This window comes from Carassius auratus, chromosome 5, assembly GCF_003368295.1.
Source record: "Carassius auratus strain Wakin chromosome 5, ASM336829v1, whole genome shotgun sequence".
NCBI classification, from domain to species: Eukaryota; Metazoa; Chordata; class Actinopteri; order Cypriniformes; family Cyprinidae; genus Carassius; species Carassius auratus.
Window position 1 is genome coordinate 16,023,688 of NC_039247.1, and position 13,815 is coordinate 16,037,502.

The 13,815-nt window shown below is 35.4% G+C and overlaps 1 protein-coding gene across 2 annotated transcripts in view; it reads left to right on the forward strand.

Moving 5' to 3' along the window:
• LOC113078062 (AT-rich interactive domain-containing protein 3A-like) overlaps positions 1 to 13,815 on the forward strand; it is an 80,836-nt gene that overhangs the window by 49,372 nt on the left and 17,649 nt on the right. For both annotated transcript variants that reach the window (XM_026250358.1, XM_026250347.1), the window contains one exon: positions 7,472 to 7,544. In XM_026250358.1, the coding sequence (XP_026106143.1) occupies positions 7,472 to 7,544 (73 nt within the window). The remainder of the gene's footprint in view (positions 1 to 7,471; positions 7,545 to 13,815) is intronic.

A 13,815-nucleotide genomic window follows, 5' to 3' on the forward strand; every position in this document is an offset into this window, starting at 1 on the left:
GGTTTTATGAAGATAAATTCAACACTTTATAAAGACATTTTAAATACCAATTATAGAAAATTCACGGAATAAAACTGGGGAAAATAATGTCAAATTATGTTCTCTAAATTTTGAAGCTGTTTTCCAATGCAAATATCTACATTTTCGTAAAGGGTTCACCCAAAAAAGAAAAAGAAAGAAAATTGTCATTTACTAAACCTCAAGTTGTTTTAAACCTGAATTAGTTTATTTCTGTTAGTCCCAGTCCCAGATCGTCTAACACAGTACACAGATCGTCTAACAACGAGTTACAACCCCAGATCACCCAGATTTCTTCTTCTTCTTTTACCTGGATCACATCACTGCAGACTGATGGTGCTCAGTTTGGTCATCCACAAGCGTAATCCCAGCAGTCATGTCCTTGATGAATTCCTGTGCAGAGCCTGTGTGCTTTAATAAAAACAAAGGGATGCATTAAACAGGGCCTTACAATTGTAAAGCATATAGACTCCAATAAATGTGCATTTATAAATAAATAAATTTACTTACAACTTCGTCCAAGCTCTACAATGTAAATGCCATTTCCATTATGTCTGCATATCTTTTTGATGGATAACTGCAAAAGGACTCGCTGTGGTCCATTCACAGGATTATTGAATTCTGCGCTGAATCTTCAGTCATTCAAAAATATAATAAACATGAAAAATACAAAAACATGTTAAAACACTGTAAAATAATAAACATACATATAAATAAATCTTTACAGAGAAAGACAAATGTATTGACAAGTTTGTATTAAATGCCAAAGACAAACTATACCATCCAGACAATGCTTTTAAATGACACAACACATAATTATAACACAATAAAAGGAAATTTAACACATTTGTGTCGATCGTTATTGTATCTCTTTTATACAAGATATATGATATTATTACTTTATTCTAAAATATATAGATTTAAACGTACGCAATTTACTTATGACCGTATATTCACCATAGACTATATAAAAACAGATATTCACGCAGTATTACACTGGGTTCTAGGTTCTAGTGAGGCACTTGAATGACTAACGTTACTTCAGAAAACTGAAAGAAGAGTTTGTAACGCTACCTTCAGAACTTCATCTGAACCGTAGACTGTAAAAAAATCATCAGAACTAAGCTTATGTCAGCGATATCAAATGTAACGTTAAGATACGCGCTCCAGAAGAACTCTGAGGGAGGTGCTCATCTATGGTGCTCATTTGTTTCCCTTATAACATGCAGAAAAGACACAGTTCGAGTAGGAATCTTCTTTTTTCTCCTAATGTCTCATCGATGTATATTCTGACGAATGTCTTACGCTGTCAGGTTAAGAGCAGTTCCTTTTTTTTAAATTCCCGCCGTTCTTAATCCATACAGTGATCCGCGTTGAGCTCTCGCGCTCTGTTTGCACGGCCTCTAACGCAGCCCTGGGCTCAAATAATATATACAAACTGTATTTTTATCGTGCTCCACATAAGTTTAGCTCCGCTGTCCCGCATGGGAGAATATCTGTTTTAATATTTATAAGGAGAATACTGTGGAACCGCCTGTATTTTGAGGCTTCAGAGTGCCGCGAAACGAACATTTACATACAGTAACTTACATACAGAATATACGACTCTTTAAACAATACTTACTCTTCTGAGACAACAAATGTAACTTTACACATTAAGCCAATAAATACGAATATTTTACTTACCAAAGTTGTATTCTAGTCAAATGTCCAAACTTTGAGGAGAAACTGACTAGAATGGCTGACGACCTTCTTCTCTCTTCAACAGCATTCAGGAGAATGATGAGATCTCGCGATAAGTGATGTTGTGAACGTGATATTGCTATTGAATTGAGTCAACAATTTTTTTTAAGTTATGAGGACAAATGACCTAGTTCAGTCAACTTTCAAACTAGTTGAGACACTGAAAACTTAAAATTTTTAGTTGAATGAACAAATTCAGTAACTGCAAGTTGTGTCAACATAAAAAAATTCATTGAAACAACTAAACTGCTAAATAATTTTTTACAGTGCATGAGCCATAACTTAGATAAGATGCCTCTAATATGATCAACTTGGGCAAATCCAGTGATTAGTTCTTCCTCAGAAGCATTTATTTTATCAGTTCAGTACCTTGTAAATGTGTCTTGGTTTCCAAGAGGACTGATAAAACAGATGTGTGCATAAAGCCAGTCAATCAGATTAGAGCTTGCCATATCATGCAAGCTTTCCAGTGTTGTGTGTATAATCAGACATTCGAAAACGGTCTGTCTGCGGCAGTGACTCGTATACATTCCATTCTCAACAACATATCGAAACATACACCTCTTTATTTTACATATTTAGAACACCAGACGGAGAGATAAATCACAAGAGGCCTGTGATATTTCAAAACCATATTTTATTGCTTTACATAGTTAATGAGTTAAGAATGCAGTGTACAGTTCTTTATATAGTACATACTGGATTCATATTTTATTCTGTGTAATAATGCTTTATCAGTTGTTCCTCGCTCATCACTATAGAGTTTATGGGCCTATTGCTTTTAAGAGTTTTAAGAAAAAGCAATCACCCCTGTCTGATGCTGTATGTTTAAGATGAAAAATCCAGTTTGTAGTGGCCATCAGTTCAGGCCTTTAAATTCTCTATACATCCTCTCAAAGTCAGGTTAGAAATTAAAGTCACTCACTGTAATCTGGGACCGTATACAGCCACGAGAAAAGGCAAACCTATGATGGATGGATTAATGCTTTTAAAATATTGAGGGAAAACACCCACGCAGAAACCATCCTGGTCGGATGATGTGTAATTCATAGGGCTCTGCTTAAGTGACTACGAAGATTTGCTGTGTTTTTCTCTTGTAATTAAAGAGCGAAATGTGAGTGCTGAGCAATTGTCAGACTAATCCCTTAATTGCACTATGGGGGTTTGCCATTAAAGTGACTTAAATTCTGTCAAACAACCCACATTCCCTTTTATCTTTCTTTTAACCCTCTAAGAATGAGACCAAACTGTAGTACTAGCACAGTGAATTTCATTCATGTCAAACTTTAAATTCTCAGAAGCAGATCTGACGAAGTAGCATATGCAAAGACTGAAAAAGGTTTTATTCTGTTGCCTTTTTACATCCGATAATCTCTGTGGAACTTGAGGTCAGGCAGAGCAACTTTAGACATCTTTTGCAATCTCATGGACAAAGCGTTAGTCCTCAGATCACACAGTAAAACACAAGAATGGTTGATGGACCATCCCCACATTCTCCCCTGTGGCACTAAACCATCCTGATGAAAGCAGAAGCAGCGGTTGATTTCTAAACCAGGATTGCGTGAAATGACAACTTATACTGACCAATCCAAACATGTGAATGAGAATGTGAATGGGTAATTTGAATATATATAAAAAAATTTAAAATAAATTGTGATATGATATTTTTTCCATATCGTCCACCCCTACTTTAATGTATTTGAATTGTGCACCAAACACTAAGAATATACAAGTATCTGATCGGGACATGGTATCGGCAGATACTTAGTATTCAATGATTCGAGTCAGAACGGGGGAACAAAAAACTTGATCTGGACGTCCCTATTTCTCACACCTCCCGCATGGGAGTTAAAGGGGCACCCTACATTGGTCCTGTAAAATAACAATTAGCTTTGTCAGTACATGCTCAAACTCACTGCCACTTAATCCAGTCCTTCTGCTCAAGTACCCGGACAAATCCCATTAGGAGGAACTCCATCAAGGAAAGACAAAGATCAGCTCTTCATATTAGCTTACACATCTCATTATGTCAGCTGAACTCGCTGCACACTGTTGCGAGGATGAGTGTGTGTGTGTGTGTGTGTGTGTGTAATGGTATGGAAGAAACACTGGCAGGCAGCCAGTTTGGACCAGTGCCAGTGTGACCAGTCATGTTGTTCTCTGATTAACTCCTGCTCCCTTGCGCTGGTGCTTCACACACACTTAGACTCACATTCAAATATACTCAAGCACATTAAGCCCAACAGTTTCCCAGGAGGTCTGGGACATGGTGCATGTGCACACACATACACACACACACACACACACACACATACATACACACACACACACATTACCAGTGCCATACACAATGAGGAAGCTTCTTGTGATCGATTCTGTTGTCATGGGATTTTTTTCCCTAGTATTGATGCTTCTTAATTAGTGGTTTATTGGCACAGATGGTGATTGTTACCCTCAAAATGATTTATTCCACTAACTTTTTGTTTTTAATCTTACAGTGTTCAGTAATGCCAGTCATAAAAAAATATATTTTGCACACTAATTTTCTGTTGTTCTAATCTTAGTTTAACTTTACATAAGAGATCATGTATGTCAGGGTCACAAAATATACCCTCACAGGGCAAATAAACCATCCCGAGGTGAATATTTTGCAATAATGTCTATCTAAGTGTATAAATAAAATAAAATAAAAATTATAATAAATATTTTTTTAAAGTAACTTACATTAGCTTTGACAGTTTATGTACAGATGCGCGCTATATGAACTGTATATACAGCTGTATGAAAAAAATATACAGTTAAGCGTATTGGTCCTCAACCAAGGGGCCAAAAGATATACATTTTTCTAGTTATTTTATCTAAAATAGAAATTTTTATATTCAACTGTAATAATCTACTTGTGGACAGTGGGGGACTTGGAGTCAAAAATGTTCAGAGCAACTGGATTAGCGGCCCATGATACAACAAATAATTGACAGCAGAATGCCAGAATGAGCTGTTTAATAAGTGACTTTTTCAGATTGTAATGAAAACATGCCCACTAATATTTACACCTAAAGTTATTTTACATTGCCTTATTTCTAAATTGCATTTTTGCCTTACTTCTGTGCTGTTAGCCAGAATTTTGAATGAGCAGATCCACGAGTATAACACCGGGTGTGTATTGTTTGCAAAGTCGCAGAGGTTACGAGGTGTAGAACTAAAAGCATTTCCAAACTCTAGGTCAACAGTCAGTCCCTCTGCTGAGCCCCCAGGCTTTGATATGACATGTAGCAGCTCCAGACTACCTGAAGCTTCACTTTAACTGGGTTCAAAGTCATAGCCCAGCTCTCCCTTCAGTGCTTTTGACCAAACGAGTGGTGTGTGTTATCAGTCAAAAAGAATGTCACCTTGTCACCGGCTCAAATACCTCATATGAGGATTGTGAAACAAATCTTGGACATTGTTTGTATAAACAAAATAAAAGTGTATGCTTTTTTTCTACTCCCAGGTCTGAGAGTCAATTTTCTTGATTTGTTGGTCTGGTTTTTTTCTGAAAGAGCTGCTAATAATGTCTTGATGGAAGTGAAACATTGTGTGATCATTTATTGCATTGTGAAGAGCTCCCTCTATTGAAATCCTGGCGAGATACATATTTCAGCATGCACACTTAAAATACAGTGATGCATTGAGATCTAGATTAAAAGCATACAGACATTTTCAGTGAGCTCTGAAAAACAAATGTGCAAGTTTGATAAAAGTTTTGCACACAAAATCGAAGTACGTGGATGTCATAAGTAATTCATAAACTACTACATAAATATACATACTTTTGCAACATATACTTGTTGAACCTGTAGTTGCTGAAGGATGAGACTGGGTGTGATCACATAGTGTTACAGCAGCCTTGGGGGTTTGACTCTATAAGTCATCCGAAACCTCGAGGAATCATTGAGACGCTTCATGATGATCACACACGTGTGCTCAGCAACTGAGTAGATCAGTAATGACAGACCAGACTGGCTCATGAATGACATAGATATGTGACTTGTGTGCACATAGTGAGCTTTTAATCAATAAACGGTCCATTTGATTGAGACATTTAAAAGATTTTGTTACATATATTATTATTAGTTTAGAAAAACAGCTTAAATTGAAATAATCGTGAATTATTATCAGTGTAGTTTAAAAGTCTGAGACCACTAGAATGCTTATGTTTCGCATTTTTCTGATGTATTACACAGTTGGTATTTCACCTTATAGCAACACAATAAATGTCATATGTAAAATGTATTATTTGGAGCTTATCAGTGTAGTCACAGACTTTTGGACACGACTGTATGTGATTCCTGCAGTAATAATGCTGGGAATAGACCTAATATGAGCATAATGGACCACTCAGAGTAGAGCTCTAATGTATTTTCCTTCTGTTAATATTTAATGCAATGTTGTAGACGTCATTACACTTTTGACTTAATTACCCCTTTACTGATCACCCTAGTTTAGTGATGACCTCTGCAACTGACAGTGTCACAATTACATCACTTCTTAATGAATCTTAATGAATCGCTAATTTACTGTTTTAGCTCCTGGCAAAGTGGGCAAAGTGTTGGATAGATAAAAGTAAGCAGTGTATGTAAAAAATAAATAAATAAATAAAATAAGAATACTATTTTAAAATGTTTCTTTAAATTGTTAAAAAAAAAAAAATTAATGTTTAGAAATATTTAACACAATTTAATTTGATATAATAGAAGTCCTGATTTATCCCAGAATGTTCTGTTGTCTGACTTGTGCAACGTCTGTATTTAAATCTGCATACATTAAGAGAAGCAGGATTCTCATGTTACACATTCTGTTCTTTGTTCTTAAGGGTTTACATTCTGTCGCTCAACAACTTGATCATACTGAATGTCATAGCTTGTGCATCGATATCTGCACAAACACATTAAACCCACACATATGTACAACCACTTAGCAAGGGTAGATTAGTTTAAATTAACTTTGTTTCAAATTACACCTTTGTCATATAAAGTATGAAGCATATACAGATTTTGTCAGATATCATCTATGCAGGTGACTTGACAGGCTTTGCTGCATTTTAGAGCTTCATTCCCAATTAGAGATTTTTCAAACACAACATGTTGTATTTGTGCTGTAAGCCTTGGAAATGTCACATATGGTTAAAAGCCTGTTGTGTATTATTCACACTTTAAACCCACTGTACCTTTTTCCGAGACATTGATTGCATTGGTCCTTTAATATTGGTGACAGCTAATACACTCCTAAATGATCAGTTATTATCTCTCGGGCCCTGTTCCATGTGCCCCGCTGTTTCCAAAGGTCATCCCTCTGTCTTCCTGTATCGATCTGCTCGCCTGTTAACATAGCCTAGGACTTATTGAAAGTGAAGGTTGAGGAGCATATTTCCATCAGGTTGCAGTCTTTTTCTTCACGAGACGGCTTTTAAAAGGCTCTTTTGAGCATGTCCATTCAGAGAGAGAATGGATGAGGATGAGGATGAGGATGAGAAAACATAATGGATATGCCAATAAAGGGAAAAGTGCCATTAAAATGCATGTGGTTTTCCACTGGTGAGAGTGTATCAGCATCCAGCCTTTTAATATATTTAACCATGTGCTGTATATGCTTGACATTTCATAACTTCATAACTCTAATGGCTTAAAGCAAAATCCTCAAAATACTAACAAAGCATCTTTTCATTTCACAGCTGTACGAACTGGACGATGATGAGAAAAGGAAGGAGTTTCTTGATGATCTCTTCAGTTTCATGCAAAAAAGAGGTGAGTCTTGTTACATGCAGCTGTTCAGATCACAAATGTCAGAAGAACACACCCTTTCACACCCACATTGCCAGGACTGGGTATCGTTCAAAAATTTTCAATACCAATACATAGACTTCGATTCCAGTTCCTAAACGATACTTTATTCAATACAAATTCTATTAAATCAATTTTAACAAGATTACATTATCTCAAAAAAACATTGTTTTTTCAGACTCGAATACTCATCTCTTGAGCCACTGCACAAAAGGAACAAAATGTAACCAACACAATAAATCAGTGCAAATAGTTTTAATAAAGTTCAGATAGTTTTCTGAAACGTAGTGTAAAAGCTAGTATGGACAAAGATTTTTTTCATTTTAAAATGCCATTTAAAACAAAAAACACACCAGTGTAAAGATAGCCTTACATCTATGGGGGTTGGGATGCTTTCACACTACAGTGCAGCCTCATGTGTGAACAGGGTTGCCAGGTCCAAGAAAATTTCTAGCCCAAAGCTTACTCAAAACCCACTTAAAATGAATGAAAACTAGCTAAATTTTTGCCCTGTCCAATCACAGCTGACAACCACATTATTCCATTAATACCCTTTAAAATAAACATTTTGATTTTATTTATTCTGTTTTAAATCTTAGCAAGACTTGTTTATATGTAACATGTGAATATTAAATTATTTAGTATGCACTTTTTCTTTTATTATATATATATCTTATTTTTTTTATTTTTTTTTTTACCCTTTCTTTCATTTACATTTTCTGCACTTTTCATGATAAAATGTAAAATTAGGGCTTGGTGATATGGACAGAAATATTACACCAATATTTCTTTCCATATCATATCAATATTTATCACAATATTCATTTACCATTATTATGGAAGGAAATGCTTTGAGAATGCATGGAAATGTAACTTGTTTCTTTTTTCATAAATTCTTTTAAGCCAACTTTTAATTTAGGGCCCCATAAAATTCACCAAATTTTTCCCTAAATTCTGTGTTTTCCATTTGATTTATTTTGTGTTCTATAGAGAGCAGGTTCTCTGTATGCTTTCGAATCATTCTTGCTGTACTCTGAAGTCAGTGCCGCTTCAAGTCAAACACATCTAGTGTATGGTGTTAATATCTAGCGCATGAGCAAAGAGAGATTTGCGAGTGCACAGGACACAGTTTGAGTGTGCACACGTACACTTTGAGTGAAAGGAGAGACACGTTTTAAGTGAGCGCACTCTCTCTGGGCGAGTGCAGTGTATATCTGAGAGCACACATCTGGTTTTGTGCGAGAGCAAAGGAATTCCTTCTGTGAGAGGAGAGATTCGTGCGAGCACATTACATTAAAGGGTTAGTTCACCCAAAAATTACCCCCCCCCCCCCCCCCAAGTCATCCATGACTTTCTTATTTCAGATGAATCCAGTCAGAGTTCTATTTAAAAATGTCTGTGATCTTTCAAGGTGTTTAGCTGTTTAAAGCTAGATTCAATTGATTATTACGTTTTAAATATGGTTATTTTTCTTACAAAAATGCTTCGATTGGCTACAGGAGGACTTTGTTTACCCCCCGGAGCTGTGTGAGACACTTTTTATTAAGGACGGGTGCTTTTTATTTCACTTCTTTGGACTGATGCACTGCAACACTCGCTGAGTGACATTAAACAGCTTGAAAGATCAAAGATAATTTTTATTATTACTCTGACTGGATTTGTCTGATAGAGGAAAGTCACTTGGGTGAGTAAGTTATGGGCTAATTTAAATTTTTGGGTAAACTAACCCTTTAATGAGCTTTCAAACTACAATAATGCACTCTTCATATTTGTCATTTAAATAAACCCATACTAGTGCTGCGGGTTTATTGGTTCACTGACATTGACAAGATTAACTCCTTAGGTATCGTAGTTTGGTACCGAATGACAAGTGGTATCAAGGAAATTTGGTCGGTGCCTGAAAAGTATCGCTCTTGATACCAAGCCCTACACACTGCAAACCATATGTTGCTTTAAGATGATAATATTCAGATATAGGTAATTATAGGTCTTTCTAGCACAATTTGGGACATATTCCAGTTAATATTGTATTTACTTATCTTCATAGAAAATTGAATAAGAAAATATGCTTTATTTTTTCCTTTCTTTTTTTTATATTGAGGTTCTTCTTTCATAGGAACAGTTAAAATAAGTAGGTTTGATTTAATAGTGTGGGACCTGTGTTTGAAAACAAAGCAGCATAAATGTTTAACCACCCATATGCAGTCTGGCCAACAATAAACATGCTGGGTTTATTATTTTGGTAAAGGCTGAGAATGTCTAGATCAGGGGTGCCCAACCCTGCTCCTAGCGATCAACTGTCCTGCAAAGTTTAGCTCCAGTCCTAATCAAACACACCTGAAGCAAATAATTAAGGTCTTCAGGCTCACTTAAAAATTAGAGGCAGGTGTGTTTGATTAGGGTTGGAGCCAAATTTTGCAGGACAGTCGATCGCCAGGAGCAGGGTTGGGCATCCCTGGTCTAGATACTATTGTGATAGGATTTTTCAGGTTTCCTGCTTGAACCGTCCATTTCTCTGAAGCGTTGCTGCCACTGTGGCATGTTTTTGCCCCTGATGCTATATGAAACAATGGCTTCTGCTGTAGTGTTGGGTGATATGGTAATTTTTCAAATCGTCATATCATCAGCCAGTGAGATCAACGATACACAATATTATCGTGCATTGGTGCAAGAGAGAGTCTCTTTGTTCTTGTCATAGCATAACTATTTGGTGTTTTAAACTGCTCAGGGGCACGAGATACAGCCTATGGAATCACCAACAATCGAAAAAATATACTTTCAGACATACTAATAAACTGTGACAAATTTGCCGCATCTGCGCATGGAAGTTTTCAGTCTAAATGTTCTACAAAATCAGTCAATGGTGAAAAACAGTTTAACACTAATAGTGGACATGAACAAACATGTAAAATATAAAGTATTCAAAACAGGTTAGTTCATATATTTGGAGTAAAGTTCAATTGAGCTGATGCATTAGTCATACAGCGCTTATATAATTTAAGGCTTTTTATAACCCTTTTTAAGACCTGAACAATTAAAATGAACAACGTAAGGCCCGGGATAAGGCAGTGTCTATTATAACATATTAACCGTACAATGACATGAAAATACAGGTTTTCAAAAAAAATTATAAACATCACATTTTAGCCTTTAAACCAGTCAAACATATATCTTACTGAAATCTGTGACTATTCCATATTTCCATGTTTGCTGCATAAAAACATTTGTTGATTTTTGGATTGGTCTGAGCTAAAACAGCAGACAGGCTTATTGAAAATGTGAATTCATTCTCTGCCATTAGCTGAGGCTTTTGAAATGACAGAAACAAAGTGCATTATATTTTTTCTAAGAAAGAAGAACTGGTCTTAATAAACCGGTTCTTAAAAATAACAGATATGTCTTTTTAACAGTTGTGACTGTGGCTTCCTTAAACATTACACTAAAAGTACTTGGCAGTATCTCATCAAAATATATGTTAATGTAGTGTGTGTTGCTGACCTTTCAGTCTTTTAGCAGTACAATATATATTATTACTAAATAGCTCACAACATTTTGACAGCTGACTATTCAGAGCTCATTTCATGCTTTTGTCAGTACGTACTATAGATCAGTGCTGTAATGTAGTTACATTTTTGAAAATGTACAGTATTAGATTACTTTGATTTCATTTAATAAATTTGTATATCATGATATTAATGGTGTTATTATATGATTAAATTCAAAATTGTATGAATTATTATATAATTGTAAAATGAATGTGAATTAATAATAAATAAATAAAATAACATAAAATAGCATCCCTAAAATAACCATAAAATAGTAATGCAAGAATAAGGTCATAAGGTTAAGAATTAAGTATTTATTCAAATATTTGTATATTATTACAAGTGATAATATTTAGAAAATAAGGTCAAGATTACTATTTGCACATAATGTGATTAATTAAATAATAATCTTAATTCGACATAATTTGTGCTAGATTATACAGAGTATATTATGAATGGAATGGAAAACTTATGAAACTTTACATACCAGTGACACATTTTTTGTGATAGATCATGTGTGGCCATTTTTGACTAGTCAAACCATCTTTGCAACAGATTTTCATGTTTTAAGCAGAACTCCACCTTGGTGGTTTGGTTTAGTGTTTGATGCAGTTACAGGTCACAGGATATCTGATTTATTTTCCCTGAGAGGCAACAGATGAAAGAGAGGGCTGAGTTGTCATTTAGTTCTTTGTCATCTGTGTTGACAGGAATGCAGGGCAAGTTTTAATCACAGTTCATGCTGTTGTTATAGCGCCAAGGGCTAATCCATCCAAGACAGCCAGCGAGGTGATGTCTGGTGATGCCATGACATAAAAATGCCTGAATGCAGTGAAGTGAAGCTCTTCCCGTCAGCTCAGGCATGAGATCCAATATAATTAAATCCCCGCTGCCTCTGTTCTTATGCTTGATGTCTAAATCTGTATTGACTTTATCGCTCTGGATATCAGCACACCCAGTGCAATCATCAGGAGTTCACTTACATTTATACAGTTTTGGTTTGAAGATGTTTAAAAGGTATTTTATACACACATATATTTAGTAGGGATGCACGATCATAATTTTTCATGGCCGATACTGATTTTTTACAAGCAAAAAAGGAAAGTGTGCATAAACAAGATGTTTTTTTGGTATTTAATAGGCCAAACTGGCTTTTGGCTATTGAAAACAATAACCATAACCATCTGAAATTAATGGCAGTAACTGCACAGTAAGTAGACTACATTCAATACAAACATAGATATTACAGACATCAGCATTTAGCCTTTGTTTTTGAATTGGGTTGAAACTACATAGAACTGGCCTTAAATGAAAACATTAACTGTAGCCATGTGAAATTAAAGGCAACAACTGCATAGTTCTACAATCCAAACAACACAATCAACACGCATTCAATAAGAGGTTTCTTACTCAGCATTCAGTATTTGTTTTAGTTTTAAATTTGGTTTAAAATAATAAAAAAAAGCTTTACCAGTGAGAATAAAAAAGTATGCTATATAAATAATTAAAATCAAATAATGTTGGTGCGAATAAAACAAAGATGCAAAGTGTTTCATTCGTCCAATTAAAAAAAATAGGGTAATGATTCACATCTATATTTTTTTACTTGAGCCAATTAAAAATAAATAACTATTTGCTCAAGTTAAAAAAAATAGATGTGAATCATTACCTTAAAAATTTTTCATTGGTTGAATGAAACACTTTGTTTCAGTATGCTACAGCAGGTGAATTTTAAATCAAATTAAGTCTATGTACTTTTAAGGTACAATAAAAATAATCATCCTATACAGAACTGATGTTTACTTCTGGCTTTTCAAACGTGTTTGCAAGTTATACTTTACAAAAAATTAAAAAAGCATTTCAGTTTTGTCACAGTATAGTCGGTTTTGTTTCTCATTCAACGCGCGAGAAGTTGAGCTGAACATCGCTTCACTGTCTCCGCTTGTGTAGGGACAGGTACAGTGTGCTCGCGAAAGGCTTTTATTTATGCGTCAGTACACCAACGGCTGTTTGCTTCCTGCTATCTGTGCCTCAGACATGTACCTCTGCACTTCCAGTGCTGAATGGATGCCCATGTCCTACACACAGATTTCGAAAAACTTCCACACAAATTACGTGATAGTGAATGATTACAATGTGGTCTGTGCACACGAGCGCACTTCTGGAAAAATCGGCCGAAAAAAAGACCAAAAACCGATTTATGGCCGGTCTACCGGTGCATCCCTAATATTTAGCTGTCAGTAATGAACATGAAATGAAGAACCCTGTTGTTGTTTAAGAATAAAGGCATTTTACATTATGTCTGTTATAGATTTTCCTGCCATACATGAGTCTTTCGGCACATTATCCAGGTTACCTGCCGTACTTGTTTAACTGTTGTGTTGTCAGTCATGTCTCCATGGTGTTAAATGACCAAGTGGCATTTATAGCTGTGTTATCATAGTGTGTAACTGACAGCATGAATAGAATGGGAACTCCCATTTAACTTCCAGCATATTAGGTTTGTTCATTAAATATGGTGGTTCTTGAGTGACAGTTGGAACTGTTCATCACTAGGAACAAAACTACAAGACTGTGAGGATTCACATTACCTTCCAGCAATACATGCTCAGTTAGGACGCTTAACAGATTTAGTGGGGAAACAATTGTCGTTTAGAAATTGCAAGTAAATTTCACAAATAGTTGCAAAG